The sequence below is a fragment of the Ascaphus truei genome, chromosome 10 (genome assembly GCF_040206685.1).
Source record: "Ascaphus truei isolate aAscTru1 chromosome 10, aAscTru1.hap1, whole genome shotgun sequence".
Classification (NCBI taxonomy): Eukaryota; Metazoa; Chordata; class Amphibia; order Anura; family Ascaphidae; genus Ascaphus; species Ascaphus truei.
This window is the reverse complement of record NC_134492.1, coordinates 14,693,103-14,708,663: the sequence shown is the minus strand read 5'-3', so window position 1 is coordinate 14,708,663 and position 15,561 is coordinate 14,693,103. Positions and strand designations below refer to the sequence as shown.

Sequence of the window (15,561 nt, the reverse complement as noted above, 5' to 3'; positions counted from 1 at the left end):
TTCCAGCAAGAAATCCAAAAAGCCATGCTGGAGGTGAACCAGAAGGTTTCCTGCCTTGGAGAGTGTACACAGGTCTTGGAGGAGAAGCTGGACAAGGTGGTGACTTTTTAAAAAATTTTTTTTGATATTTATTATAGATTTAATATTGCATATCATTTACACTTGTAGCACTGCATAAAATGGCCACTGTCAGCTCTCACACTCGTGTTTCCAGGGCTTCACTGTTAAGATGTCTTTGGAGTTGATGCTGTGGCTTTGAGGGGGGAAGGATAATTCGTCACATTTTTGCAGTTGAGGTTTGCTGCTGGGTGGCCTAGCCGTGAACTGGTGGTAGGGTCGGTTGAGCACGCTACACCACTCACAGTATATATTTTATAGCCATAGTCAATAGGCCTCGTTGGAGGGTTGTAGACCCCTGTTTAAATCTGGTTCCCCCACTATTCCCACCTGGGCTAGATATGCTAGTTAATCCCAATAATTGTATACACCCTGTCCCCTATTTTACAGTTAATGTAATTGTTTATGGTGCCTGTTGCCCTTTCGTGCACCCTGTTCCAATATTCCCCCTTGGGTCTTTCTATTCCATCTCCTGTGTATGTATATATTTTCTCATACGTGCTCTTCTTAAATTTCCCCTTGTATGTCGTGTTTAGTAATTTCTACGGAACTCACCTGTTGCATTCACTCGTCTGTATCCCACAGCTGTGGAGGCTGAATATCCAAGTGGGCTTGGGTCTGATCCAGGGGAGGGGTGGTTGGAATGCCCCATTCCAAGAGACCTTGGAGCCAACTTGGTCACCTGCCTGGGGAATGGCCACTGTGTGTTTGTATACAGGTGTCCCAGGCTGTCTTTCAGGTTACGGAATCATGCATGGTAGCTTATCCCCCCGCTACCAATTTTATTCCATAACAAACCCCTTTCTGTCTGGAAAACTCAGGCGGCTGCTGAGGGGAGATATCTGATATTGAAAGCAAAAATGGGCTGTACCCAAATCTCAGAAGCAGAGGATCAAGAGGCCAAATACTTCCAGAGTTATAAGAAAAAGAACATTGTGCAATTTCATTTGAACCAAATTAATATTAAGGTGAAAGTTCGTCGTTATCGCACTCACAATTGAAACGTTTAATAGGCGGTGCGGTTGTTTAGAGTAACCAACTCAGAGGTTTTTCTTCAAATATTCTCAGAAGGCGTCCCTCAGGAATAGTATGGAAGGGATGGGTGGGTTCCCATATGTGAAGAACAAAGAGGTCACATATAGTATAGATTGCTTTATATTCATGCAAAAATATTTGTAATACACTTACAAAAGTGCTTGGATCACCCTGTTATAAATATGTACTTTTGTCGCTTTTGAGCACCTGCTTGTTGATATACTATTTGTGTATTAATGGATGAGCGGTCTCATTCCCTTTAGTGTTAAAAAGTGCTGTAAGCACTGGTGTACCATCAGGTATGAGTGTTGGGAGTCCTCAACCACCGTCTGACCCAGGGTGGTCCCAATGCCTGTACTTACAGCACATTTGTAAGTGTATTACCTTTATTTTTGCATTAATATAAAGTAAGCTATACTATCTGTGTGTCCTCTCTGTTCTTCACATATGGGCACCCACCCATCCTTTCCAGCCTGTTCCTGGGGGATACCCTCTGAGAATATTTGAAGAAAATCACTGAGAGTTGGTTACTCTAAACAACCCCACCGCCTATTACAGTCGTTTCAATTGTGATTGAGATAACGATTAACTTTCACTCTAATAATTTGGTTCAAATGAAATTGCACTATGTTCTTTTTTCCACATAATTCTGGATGTATTTGCGCTCTTGATCCTATGCAGTGTACCTGTTTGGACTTGGATCGAGTCCATTTCTGGAGCTGCACTACTTCCAGTTGTAATATATTTATTTTATAACAAGTGTGTTCACTGGGTTTATTATTTAAAACGGTATGTGTGCTTGAAACTGCTTCTGTATCCAAATCACTTGTTTACCCTCCCAATACCAACAGTTTTTTTTAGTGTGTGAAGTTCTTCAAGATTTTAGATAAATTCAGGGAGGGGTCGTTAATCCTAGTAGGGGATCTGAACATCATCCTAAATAGCGAATTCTATCGTGGGTCAAACGTCTCTAAGTCCCAATAGACTCTAGCGCTTCTGGAGATTATCAGATAGGACAGGCTGGGGGTCATACTCCCGCATTGATTACCTGTTTGCGATACTGGTATCCCATGCCATTCAAGCACAAATTCTCCCAATTACATGGTTTGATCATGCAATGATAGCCCTACAATTAGAAAACCTTCTCCCTTGGAGGTCAGCCATATCTTGGAAGGTCAATGACTTTACTTTGCTTTCCCAAAATCTGGGTTTGTACACAGGATCAGTTGGTGTCCTTTTTCACACTTGATGTCCAGACATCTCACCCTCTGTCTTGTGAGAGGCCCATAAAGTGATTATCAGAGGATTTTTAATTAGCCTCTCCAGCCGTAGCGAGGGGAAAAAAAAACCTAGATCAGAAAATATTAGGCCTAACAGATCTAGAGTGTTAAAAGGCAAATAACTTAAATGAGCTGATTAAAGTCAGGGGAGAGTTTAATCTTTGCTTCATGAATAGGGTAGAATGGGCCATGAGATGAATGGCAAAAAGAAATTTGGACGTTTATGGCGCAAAGGGCTAGAACTATAATGGGAAGGTAAAGACACCTAGAATGTCATGTAACATTCTGAAATACTTTGGTGTGTCAAAGTAGTACTTAGCTCAGAATGTAGAATGTCCTTGGGGATGCGTAGGTTTCCTCAGCAAACTTTATTGAGTAAAAGAATACAAAAAACAGCATAGCATAATACTGTTTAATGATTAAAAGATAAAGAGAAAACTTGCAATTTTCAACTCACAAACTCTTTCTTCAAAACTGAGCGGTTGCATTTTAGCTTTCCAGCTTAGGCATAAGGAGGAATCCTCAGTCCAGGCACTGCAGTCTCCACAGCTTGCTCTATCACGGCTGCTGTGGGGGTCCTTTCTCGGAAGGGCGTCCGCTCCCCTCAATCCAGGTCCCTCCTTCCGCTAGCAAGGTTGCCCTCTTGCCTGTAGTCCGGTTGTCCCGATTCCCTCCGTGCCGAGATTGATCTTTGCTCCGTAACCCGGTACCACTTCCGGGTATGATGCGTGTGTGTTATTGAGATATATATCTATCTATATATACACATACATACACGCATTCATAAGTGTGTTTCAGTGTGAAAAACTGCACTTGACTGACCAAGCAACTAGAATGAAACTAGCACAGGCAGAGTCCACGGGTCACTTCAGAGCCCTGCGCGGGCCACGCTGGTGTAGGACCTGCCATTTAGGGTTTGTGGAATTAAACAGACATCATATAAAATGGTTAATGATATTTGACTGCAGTATGTGAACAATAATTTAGAAAGAAGGAATGGGTACGTTTAATGCTTAGGTTTCTAAGCAGCATAAAAGGGTGGTGGTTGGTCTTTTTTTCCTTCTCCCCCCTCCCCCAGGCAGGAAGCAGGCGCTCCCCGGAGATAAACCGCAATAACCATAGACAGTCTGGTTCCCAAAATACTTCCCTCCGAAGGCACTTTCGGTACCATCCCCTGCGGGGATAACAGAATGGTGCTGCGGCTTTCCATTGGCCCACGTGCCACGGGAGATTTAAGAACCAGGAAGTATCGGCAGCATCCACGGCGGCAAGTATCTCGCGAACCAGGGGTTCAACTCTGGGGACCCCCTGCTTCATAACTATAAAAATAATAATTAGGCTTAAGCATAGGATGCTCCTTTACATGAGGCGTTCATTGGTTCAGCTCTGCAGCGACCCTTAGTTAAGATAATTAAACAATACATATTCTAATTTGCACGATTGCTGCTTTAACATGTACCAGGTCATTCAAATTGTCCCCTTTGGGGCCGACTGATATTGCCAATTTGTAAATGCTTCTTCTGATTAATTCTGCATTTGAAAGACATTGCAGTTTACTTAGATTGTAGTGTGGGGTCCGGTGGCGGAGCACTGCAACGCAAACAATGGGGGCTGCAAACCAGTTCAGGAATAAAAAACGATTTATTGCGTGGTCATAAAGAGTACAAAAGAGTTTACTTAGATTGTAAACTCTTGGGGTGAAGGGACTCCTTTACCTAATGTTACTTTTATGTCTGAAGCACTTATTCCCATTATGTGTTTCATTATTATGTCACGTGTATTACTGCTATAAAGCACTGTGTATATGGACGGCACTATACAAATAGATATACATACGGTACACACATACGTATGCATCAATTATGCACTTAATGTGATGATAGAAAAAGACCAGAAAATTATCATTATTTTTTTTTTGTCTTTTTCACATAACTGTGTGAACAACCATGATTTGACAAAATGTTGGAGCTAAGCAGTTTCAAAATGTATATAGCCAACAGATTTATTAAGTATAGGGCATCATATAGTCATCTGCAAATTCTGTAGATTATGGCTAAATCTGAATGTACGTGACTAATTACTACTTTTCATAGTACATTCTGAATTTACTGGTCCTTATAATAACGGTCTAAGCATCGCTCGTATAAACCTATTTATGTACACGTTTGTATAAGCAGTAGAATATTTCTAAATGGGGGCTGAAGAGTCTTGCCCGGGAAAATACTGGGCACGCGAAATGTATATGCTTATAATAGAATTTCCTCCTACCCATATCATTATTTGAAGCAGCGTAATAGGGCACCTAAGAGGTCCAGTGAGCGGGACTTTGTATGCTCGGCTAATTTGGGTGTTATAAATCTTAGACAGGATCAGAAATGTAATAAATGTGCCCTTGGCATCTTGTTGCCATGTGAGAATGTCATCTCAATATGACACCAAGTTAGGCCACAGTTTGTTTGTTTTTTTTCCCTTTCTTTTATTCTGCGTTATAAGCAAGAAATCCATTCATTGGGGGGTATATTCACTAAAGTGAGATAACCATTAGCACTCATTATGGGACATTCATTTGAATGCCTGTTAACAAGTGAACTTGGCTATTAGATGTCTGTAAATATACCCTGCTGTGCATTGTTGTTCCAAGCAGGGTAAAATCAAAATGCCTGTGTTTATGGCTCTTAAATGGCTATAAATATAGCAACTGTGAGAATTGTGCAGACCATGGATCTGCATTCCACCCCAGCACATTGTAGGTTGGGGTCCTGAACCCTAAAATCAGTGATGTGCCCACTTTAGGCCTAAACATTGTTAGCTATTGAATGGCGTTGTTCCCCAGTTGCTATCATTTCTCCCTCTCACGTTAATGAAAAACATGCATCTGATATTTTCAACACATTCTTTAGAAAATAATATTACTTGCTATTCTAGAAATAAAAATTAAATTATGTTTAAATCAGATTTAATTGATGCAAATATTTTCTAAAAGTATATCTTGAGATACAAATGATTTTTACCTACATATACGCCTTTAATATTGTTTGTTAATATGGCTGGTTATTTAATATATTATTCATGAAAAAGGCAATAGATATACCCATTTCAGTTAATATTCTTTTCAAATGATGCGAAGCAAAATATTTTTGTTACAACAGTCAGTATATATCTGTTGTATGCAAATTTCAATACCTTTTTATTATATCCAATTTTGACATAATAATGTGCTAAGAATTTTGGCTAAATTGGCCCTTGTGTTGGGACAAAGGGTCCAATGTTAAAAGTTTGTTGAACAAATTAATCTAATGCCATATTAAATTCTTGAAATATTGGAGGTAACTCATGCTTACAGTTATGTAACTGTTTGTTATCCTCTTGTATTGTTATACATTCATAATATGCAATTTATCATACCCTATATCATTGGTCTGTATAGTACCGTTGAATTCTCCAAGGCCACCCTAGTTATAATCCAAGATTCTGTATCAAATCACATGCTGATGTACTCATCTTACTTTGGCTTCAAACTCTGTCTACCTGTATTCATTCTTCCACTGTCAGATCTATCTTCCCCATTGGTTTCACTTGTCATACCACGTTTTCTTTTAGAGCTGTGTTAGGTTTTCAAATTCATTTCCATGCAAAGTTATGCCTTTTGGAAACAGAACCTAAAATCATCTTAAAGCAGCAAGCTCAGCTGCACATTCATTTAAAAATAATGAATGAGAAGCGGGGTACCCCCAGCCCCCCCGGAGCAGAACAGCGTTCTTATTTAGCTCTCAGGATCCCCTTGTTTGCAAGATAGTTAGATAGTGTCTGCCTCTCCAGGGGAATATGAATAATCATTCAAATGTTGCTGGTTCAGCTAACAGGATGCTGCAACATCACCCTTTGTATTGGACGCCCACTTCAATGTCCCTGGAGAAAATAGAAAGTACTGTAACACTGGTAATGTAATCGGTAAGTAACCAGTGGGTTCCACCACAGCTGAAAAAGAATACTGTGTAGCTCCGGGAAGTCCCCTGCCCTTTGCACCTGGTTTAAAATAAAAACAAAGTATGGGTAGTCAAAATGGCAGGATGGTTTTAAATGTGAAAAAGCAGCAGTGACCCTTTCCCCCCCCCCCCCTCGCTCTTTATTTTAGTAGTATTATGAAGCGTAAGGGTGATGCTCCCAGCTGCAGGGAACAATCATCTGTTGCTGGTATATTCAACTTTTACCAGGTTCTAGAAAAATGATATATATATTATATCCGGAGCTGAACTTCTCCCCTTCTCACTGAGATGCATAACTCAGAAGGGGCTGCCGCTAGCCCGCATGACATCGGACATTTAAACTTGAATTAGATGCACACCAATGAAGGCGATCTCGGAGGGGGTCAGTGGAGCGGGAATGAATGCGGTCCAGCTCCAGAGAATACGTTCTATCTGCAAATGCTTCTTTAAGAATACATTGCATTTGTACTAAAACATCCATAAATGACGAATATAAAAAAAATGTTTATCGCCCTATTTAAGAGATTGCAATAGGCTTCTCTGTTTATTTAAAAAGTGAAGTCCAGAAACAACCGATGTTTAGAAAGTACATAACATACCGCTTTCTACAGACTCAAGGTTAGTTTCCCGTCTGCAAAATATTTTTATACCAGAATTTATTTGCCAGTTAATACCTGGTTTTGGCCTTTACAAGGCAACTTCTTTTTCTCAATAAAGTCAAGTTGAAAAGCACTTGCTTTTTAATGGGCCACGCCCACTTTGCGGGCCAATCAAAAGTCGGCTGTATGTGGTAGGAGGGTAAAACAGAAGATCATCCACCTTAGGCACCTGAAGAGGGGAAAGGAGGGGGGTGGGCAGGAGGGAAGATAGATTTTTTCTTCTTCAGTTGCTACTGAAATTAGGGGTCTTATTTTCAGGGTCACCCTATAAAATCAGGCAAATACGATACTACTTGTGGTTTAAACAGTGAAGTATTTGATTAGGGTGTAATCCGGCAATTTCTAAAATACACCTATTTTGCAGCATCCTGTTATAGTACTTGGAGTTTTTATAGGGACCTTAACCTTAATTTTACGCGATATTACTCGCACCAAGAAAATCAAAACAATGCTTTGCTAACCACGGCAGGGCAAACTTAAGTTGGGCAGTAAAACAGCAAAGTCCAGATAGGCATTAAAATAGAAGCCTTAATAATGTATTGCTTTATTATGATAGCCAATATGGACCTAACATTGACATTTCCCCCCAATGTCAGCAAAACCTCGGATAATATAAATGCAAATGTTGTTGAAGATGTCTATGAAAAATAAGAAGTATATAATATCTCGTCTGGAATGTTCATACGTTCCTATAAGTGTTCAACATTCGTTGGAAACAATGTCCGTCTGTCTCGGATAATTAATGGATGTCTGCTTCCACTAAAGTCAACGTTTTTGATATTGCCCATAGCCCATGTGTACAATTACACCTACTCCTTGAACACAATGTGTTTGTTGTTACTACTTTCTATGAGGAGCATAAAGACAATTGTTTAAACTGGGTTACTGAACATCGTTTGTACATGAATACATAAACACTTAGGGAGTGGGCTGTGTGATCTCAGTCATGTATTTCTTAGGCATCAAGATTATTTTTTTTCTTCTCAAAGCACTAGAACAAATGACTCTTCTGCAAACCCTCAACACTCTTAGTCAGAAGTTCCCACTGAGTGCCTTTTATCTACAGTAGAATATATTATTTCAGAGGGCTGAGTGGGCACTTGTGTATCATACAGTAGATATTGAAATTGTGCATGATTCATTGGTCCTAGCAGATCCGGAACATAATGCGCAGCTTTCTCTGCAAATGATGGAATATAACTTTGGGAGTGAAACATTGCCAGAAGTCAACACTGGCTGAGCAACATCTCTGTTCAGTGAAAGGATGGCAGAGTTCTATGTAACAACAAAATAACTAAAGGATACAAATGTACAATGTCTTATTCCCAGCAGGGCACTGTAATCATAAGATGGGAAAACACTTTCACCTATAAAGTTGTTATTTTTTTTAATTTTCAGGCGTCCTAAAATAGTTATAAAGCTAAAATCAAGTAGCTTAGAGGTAAAACTGCCCTTAAAACAGGTGAAAGCAGTATTATTATTCACAATCTCAGTGCTCATGTAACTATTAAACAAGCAACTTTATCTGCATCGGGTTCCAAAAATGACATTGTAAGCGGTGGCATGAACTCATTATTACTACTACATTCTATACACAAAGCTGCGTGCATTAAGGAAAATATGTCGAATGTCATGTGATCCAACAAATGCAAAACTGTGAGCTGGTTTAACAAACCCACCTATCAAAATTCACAACAATTGCAGCATTACGTTTATTTCCAAGGTGCAAGTTTATTTTTTTTTTTTTTTTTAAATCCTCCCAAGTACAAAAAAATCATTTAAGTGACAAATAGAAAACTTGAAAAAACACATGTGACCATTAAAATATCAATATATTCATTTGCCCATCAAAATTGGCTATATGAAGTTTGTCACCTTTTTTGTATTGCATGTGACCTATAAGGTCAAGCGAGGCGCTTCATCAGTAAAGTATCTGAAAGCTGAAACTCTAGTTAGAATAGTAATGCCATCACTCAGTGAGCAACTTACTGAGCTATACAATATCAGGGAGCAATGTTTGCAAAAACTCATTAATAAAGTATGCAAACATTTGCTTATTCTGTAAACCTGTTAAAGTGTGCACCAGATAGCATCCGTGTTTAACATAACCCTTCGTGGTAAGGATGCCCATTATCCATTAACAGAGCAAAAAGGTGACAGACAAGCGCTTGCAGGACTATGAATGTGAAAAGAACACATCAAATATGGGATATATTTGGCTTCATTCCACAGACAATTTCAGGGCAAAACATTGAGATACAGAAGCTTTTTTTAACTGTGCATAGATAGTGTAATTCCTAGGAACAACAAGCAGCTTGAAGCAGATACAATACATTCAGGAAGGTTCAAGTAAAAACTATACTACATACAAAAGCAGATTTTCAGAAGGAAGCTTGTGAAATCGCAGGGTGGCATTTTATGACACGTCTACTGAACAAGCACACATGTACATGAAACATTCATACTGCAAAGGGTATGCAAAATATAGTAAAGGATACCAAGCAGGGTAGCCATAAAATGTGTTATTTACATTGAGATTATCTGCTTGAGTACAGTGTCAAGTTTAAATTAGATGCAAGAAACTGTATCTAGGCATGCACCTGCCCAGCGCTCTGAGCCATCCATAACTGGTATTTGCTGGGCAGATTGATTTACAGGCATTTCTTCTTCCCTTTTAAGATGATCAAGGCAGATGCAGAGTTTTATGTCCAAGCTGAACATTTCTTTTCAAATCTGTTTGATATAAAATATGGTTAGTGAAATAAGCAATTAGAAGCCAAATTAACATATGCACATCAAGTGTGTTGTTCATGCACAAATGGTTCAATAGAAGGCTTTCAAAGCACAAAATAATTCTATGGCACATAAAAAGGTCAGTACACTTCAACGTGGATAAAATGATAGAGATTTCATAACCTCTGATTTCTTGAACACTCATGTTAATCCTTTGAAAGGTATTACAACCTACAACAAATCTACATTTCTCCAGGAACCATGTGGCTACTAGAACTCTATAGCATGGTAAAGAAGACCCACACAAACTCAATTTACATATTATCAGTATAAAATTACAATACAATGAAGACACGCTCAGCAGCCTCTATACTCATTAGTAATTACAAGGCAGATTATTTATGCTCATCAGGGCAGTATCGTACAGAAATGCATAGTGAAGTCAATGGTAATATCTGTGCAATAGACTAGGGGTGCTCAACTGCAGTCCTCAAGACACTGCCCCCCCCCCCCCCCAATAGGTAAGTTTTTGAGGATATCCCTGCTTCAGCAAAAGTGACTCAATCTGAGCTACTGATTGAGCCACCTGTGCTGAAGCAGGGATATCCTAAAGACCTGATGGGGGTTCATGAGGCCTGGAGTGGCGTACCCCTGCAATAATCCATGATCTGAACAATTGCAGGATTATGAAAACGGATAATTTTTATTCTAAAAGAACAGGTGAGATTTTGAACATACCATGTTATATTAAGTGTCAGAGTACTTAAGTAGTCTATCTTTTAGAATGCCTGTGCGGCCTACAATACGAGCCACGAGAACACTGTTAAGAACCTGAATATTGGAGCATCTTGGTAATATTAGGATAGGCCTAGAAACACAATCCACTTGTAAGGGGGTTATATATACACAGTAACGGCATGGATTTCATTGCCAAAAATTGGAGGGGTGGGAATAGATCAAAAGATCTACCCAAAAAGAGACATATCGGATTTTTAAATTGGGGATTCTTAGTCCACACAGTTTGAATGTGGATATAGACCTAAACTCCTTCCTCACCCAAGTGCCTCCACTTTTTTTAATGGATTTTTAAGATATTGGAGTTGAATTTTTTTAAATACAGTATAATTTAATTATTCAAATTATTTTATTGTTCTATGTGTATTCCTTGTTTTTTTAGTAGGTTTCTCTCCAATATGAAGCTACTTTATATTTCCTTTGTTGAATCTCTAGATTTCATAAGTACATTTTACTTGGGTTTTAATGGTTATTTTTTAATGACAGTTTAATGTGTTTAGATATAGTATTATTACTTATATGTTATTAAAGATAGGTTATTATTTTTTTATATTAGCATGAGTTACGTTTAGATGCCGATCATAGCATTTTTGGTTTGTACGGACTTTACCTGATTGGATTCACCCGGTACTGGTTTCCCATGAATTTATTTTTGTAAGCCAACTAGACTGCTTTAAAAAAGGGACTGATGTCAAGTTATCAGAGCCCCTGAGGAAGCCGACGGAACGGCAAAACGCGTAGGGTTTTGAATTTGGAACTGTGAGCTTGCCGTACATTTGGCTGGCGGACCCTTTTGAAGATTTGGCCGATACAGTCGAGCAGTAGACCAGTAGGGACGGGGCACACAAGTCTCCACCCAGCGTATTGGACATCCAACCATCTGAGGGTTAAAGAGTCCGTCGTTTTGAGAGGCGCGGCTCCCCTGGTTTAAACACCTAATGCTTGTTTTATCTAGCATCTTGTGTGATTCATTTACTATATAAATGTGCGATTATCAGAAAACAGTTTACATATGTCAATTCTCTCTCTGATTTCTCACACGAGGTACACAGGAGTTTTGAATATCGCCCCGGAACGCATTATACGGTTGGACAGTGTGGATAGTAAAACCTCCACAATTAGACCCATTTCATTGGAGCACATTTTAAGAATTTCCCTGAGGGTGTTTGCGCTTCTGTGAACTTTTATATCAGTATTGGATGGAGGAGGAGACCGAGAGCAGCAGCCCATTCAGGATATGGATTTTTTACTTTATTGTTTCTATACGAGTGTATCATTTGCACTTTTGTTTGCATTCACATGGGAAATAAGATCCACAGAAAATCCATTTCCATATTCATTATCATTATGAAATTACAATACAAGGAATAGATGCTCAGCACCATCTATACCCATTACAAATTACATGGGGTATTATTTATGCTCATCAGGGCAGTATCGCACAGAAATGCCTACTGAAGTCAATAGGAGTATCTGTGCAATAGTCCATGATCGGAACTATTGCAGTTTTATGAATAGCCCCCATAGGTGTTCCTATTCAAATGGCAAAAATGAGTTGTGCTACCGTTATAATTAATTTTTTAAAAAGGTACACATTGGACAACAAAATACAACAGCATTATACAAATTAACAATTATTGAATATTAAAAACTGGTCTTTGTTGTAGGCTGTAATCCTTTTTAGTGGACTTACATGATGCGCTATTAATAGGTATCAAAAATCTACACATCGTCATAACCAACATGGTTACTTTAAAATAAAAACAGGTCTACAAATACAAAAAAAACACCTTCAATTGGTCTCTGCATGTCCACTGGTAGCAGTTTAAGCAAAACGCAGTTGACATTTGTAACTGATGCATACGGATGTAGGCCTTCAAAAGCAAGTATTTCAAACTGTATGCCCAGAGGTCGCTTTGAAAAGGCTCATAAGGAGCTGGCAAACAAGGCAGAAGTATAATTAACAAACAACACACAGAACCCCAGTAAGCTCTTTTTGGGAACCCTTGAGCCCCCACAAAATATATATGTATACAAGTGTGAAAAAGGAGAGCTATTGAGCATGGCAAATGTATAGAACAAGCGTCAGAGAAGCCCAATGCTACATCCAATATGACAAAAATACACAGTAAAATACTTATATATTCTCTTGAAAAGGGGTCATTTAGTTTAACCCTTTGGCGAAAGCATTGTAAGTTTGCGAGCCTCGACAAGGCAGACCCTGTTCACAGGTCCTAACACTACTAGATAAAATACTAATATACCTCTATTAGGATTAAAATTCTCATTTACCTCTATTAGGAGGGAGAAAGACCAACATTGGATCTATATCCAGTAAAATAAAAGGAAGTATAATTAATTCAACAAAAAACTTGCAACATTAATTATTACGGAAGTGTGCCTACTGCGCATACTTACTACTGTTAATCTAGTCTGCACTAACAAAAGGTTACCAATGTTTCCGAATATGAATCATGTACAAGTAAAAAAAGCAACTAAAGTTTATGCACAAGGGATTAGTCCATTTAAGAGAAAGGAAACTGACAAATGAAAGATGTTACTAAACATCTGTGCGAATAACACCTTTAGAGCAGCCACCTGGGCTGTATTTCAGAAAGTGTACTTTATGATTTAAACGGCCTATAAAAACAATGCCTAATGTGGTCATGGCAAGTTTCCCGAGGCTAATTATTACACAGTGAAAAGTAAAAGCAGAGATGTTTATGAACCTGCTGGGTGACAGCTGAAGGTGATCAAGACCAAGAGCAGACGACCACACAGGCACAGAAAATATAACTAACAGACCCTACCAAAATAGTGTGGCGAAGAAGAGGGATCCCAATAAGCAAGACGGGCACAAAAATGTGCAGAATGGTCAGCACTGGGACTGAGAGAGGATCAGTGTCTACAATTTCTGTGCGATGTGAGAAATGACTCACTGGAAATGTTCCATTAACAGAATCCTTACAAGATTATCTCATTTTTGTAAGTTTATCTCGCCATCATTGATTGACATGGTGAATATGATCCAATATATAACCTTTATGCAAGCAGCTGGTATGAAACATGCATGTTAAATAAATATTGGGCTAAGATCTTGCATGCATGCAGTCACGATTCCCATAGCTCTCCAGTTCATTTTCACCTCTCTAAATGAACCATCATAGAGTTGTTGTTTTTTACGGTTTTACTCTAATAAAGCAATATACTTTTTAGGGAATCTAGGCGGCATATGCTTGAATTTGATGGAGTCAGGGTCTTCATTCCATGATACTTTACAGGTTCAGATGCCAAGGGAAGATCTATGAGAAGTATTTCAATAAATAGGACTTGTTTTTTTAATATGGTTGTTAATATAGGCTTGTATATTTGTGTTTACATAGCAACAACAATGTATGCAGCACTTGACAAAATAGATATTGCAATGCAGGGAACTATAATATAATAAGTGCATCAAATCTACAATAACAGAAAAAGGAAATCCTGTCCCAAAGCCCTTACGTTCTAATTGGTGCATTGGGAGCCTAAGTGCAGTGGATGGCAGGAGTATTGGTAAGGGCCATTGTTGGATCGGGGAGAAGTATTCAAGAATCCAGTCAAAGTGCTACATTCAATGTGTTAATGCTTTAATTAACATATACATTGTTCTCATTGGACTGGGGCTGGAGATATATGAAGATGGAATTCTAGGCATAGAGCTAGAATTGTGCATGGCAATGCTACTATTTTCAGTGCTTTGATGTAGTTTATTATTGTGAAGTCCTGAAATTTCACAAATATTTCTCCTGATCACATAAAATCATAAGTCGCAGGAGCAATTGGTATAAAATGTGATGGGATTTTTGAAGAAAAGTGTCCTGTACAATCACCTTATTACACCTATATCAATAACACCATCACACAATAATTTAGTTCTTGGTAGGCGTGACAGATTGATTTGTGCTCTCTTCAACAAACTCCGTGCTCTCTGATGCCTATTAAATAATACGACTCGCCAGGAAATTTAGAGTTAACCGTTTGCTCTCAAAAGGAGGTTACACTTTGTAGAATTGAAGAATAAGGTAAATGATTACAAACAGGTACATGGAAAGTCAATCACTGCTGTCAGCATTCTCAACATGTCCCGTTTAAATAGGTGTAACAATTACAATAAATAGTCATTTGCATACTTCAAGAACTTGTTCTGAAATGCAAAAGAACGCTCTACAATTATCTTGGTAAACACGCAACCCATATTTTTTAGATCAGATTTTCTGTTGCATTAGCAGATCTAAAGGGAAAGAGGGACATAAAGTCTCAGGTAATATAAAACCAATCTCCGTCTAACTGTGCCAGAATAATTTTTCTCCACCTCAACCACAGTTAACATCCTCAGTCTATTCATTACTGTCTTTTATAGTATTTTTATTTAATAAAACCTATTAAGGCCACCATACAAATCTCTTTACTTATGCCTTTATCTTTTAACTGATCAATTTTTATATTGCTGACATCCCTTCTTCACCATTTGCTCATTTAAAAATTCATAGTACATAAGATGTGTCTCTGGAGAAAATGTCTATAAAATTTGTTGCAGCTGGAAAATGTGTATGAGTCAGTGATAGCACATGACTAAATGCTTCACAGAAAATAAAATTTGTTTCTGTAGTAAGCAGAACTGTTTAAATGTTATTTATTTTTATGTTTCAAAGGAAATATATTGTGAAGTGCTGCATTGATTTAATACGCATCAATGTCTGTGTACATGCTGTACAAGGAGAATTTATGAAACCTTTGCACAACTCCTTTAATTGAATTTTCCAAATCTCTCACCACACACAAATAATCAATATCTTCTGCAGTGAAAACCAGTCAGAATTATTACAGTCTTTCTTTTCAATTTTGTTGTCATCAGCACATACAGAGCACCTGGATATTTGTAATATCTGGATAGGCAGAAATGAATACCGTCTTCAA

General features: G+C 38.4%; 1 protein-coding gene across 6 annotated transcripts in view; it reads right to left on the bottom strand.

Moving 5' to 3' along the window:
* Positions 1-8,788: 8,788 nt before the first annotated feature.
* The window catches only part of ITGB3BP (integrin subunit beta 3 binding protein), a 42,040-nt gene continuing 35,267 nt past the window's right edge, over positions 8,789-15,561 (bottom strand). For all 6 annotated transcript variants that reach the window (XM_075615927.1, XM_075615928.1, XM_075615925.1 and 3 more), the window contains one exon: positions 8,789-9,810. In XM_075615927.1, coding sequence (XP_075472042.1) covers positions 9,761-9,810 — 50 coding nt within the window. In that variant the 3' untranslated portion in view covers positions 8,789-9,760. The remainder of the gene's footprint in view (positions 9,811-15,561) is intronic.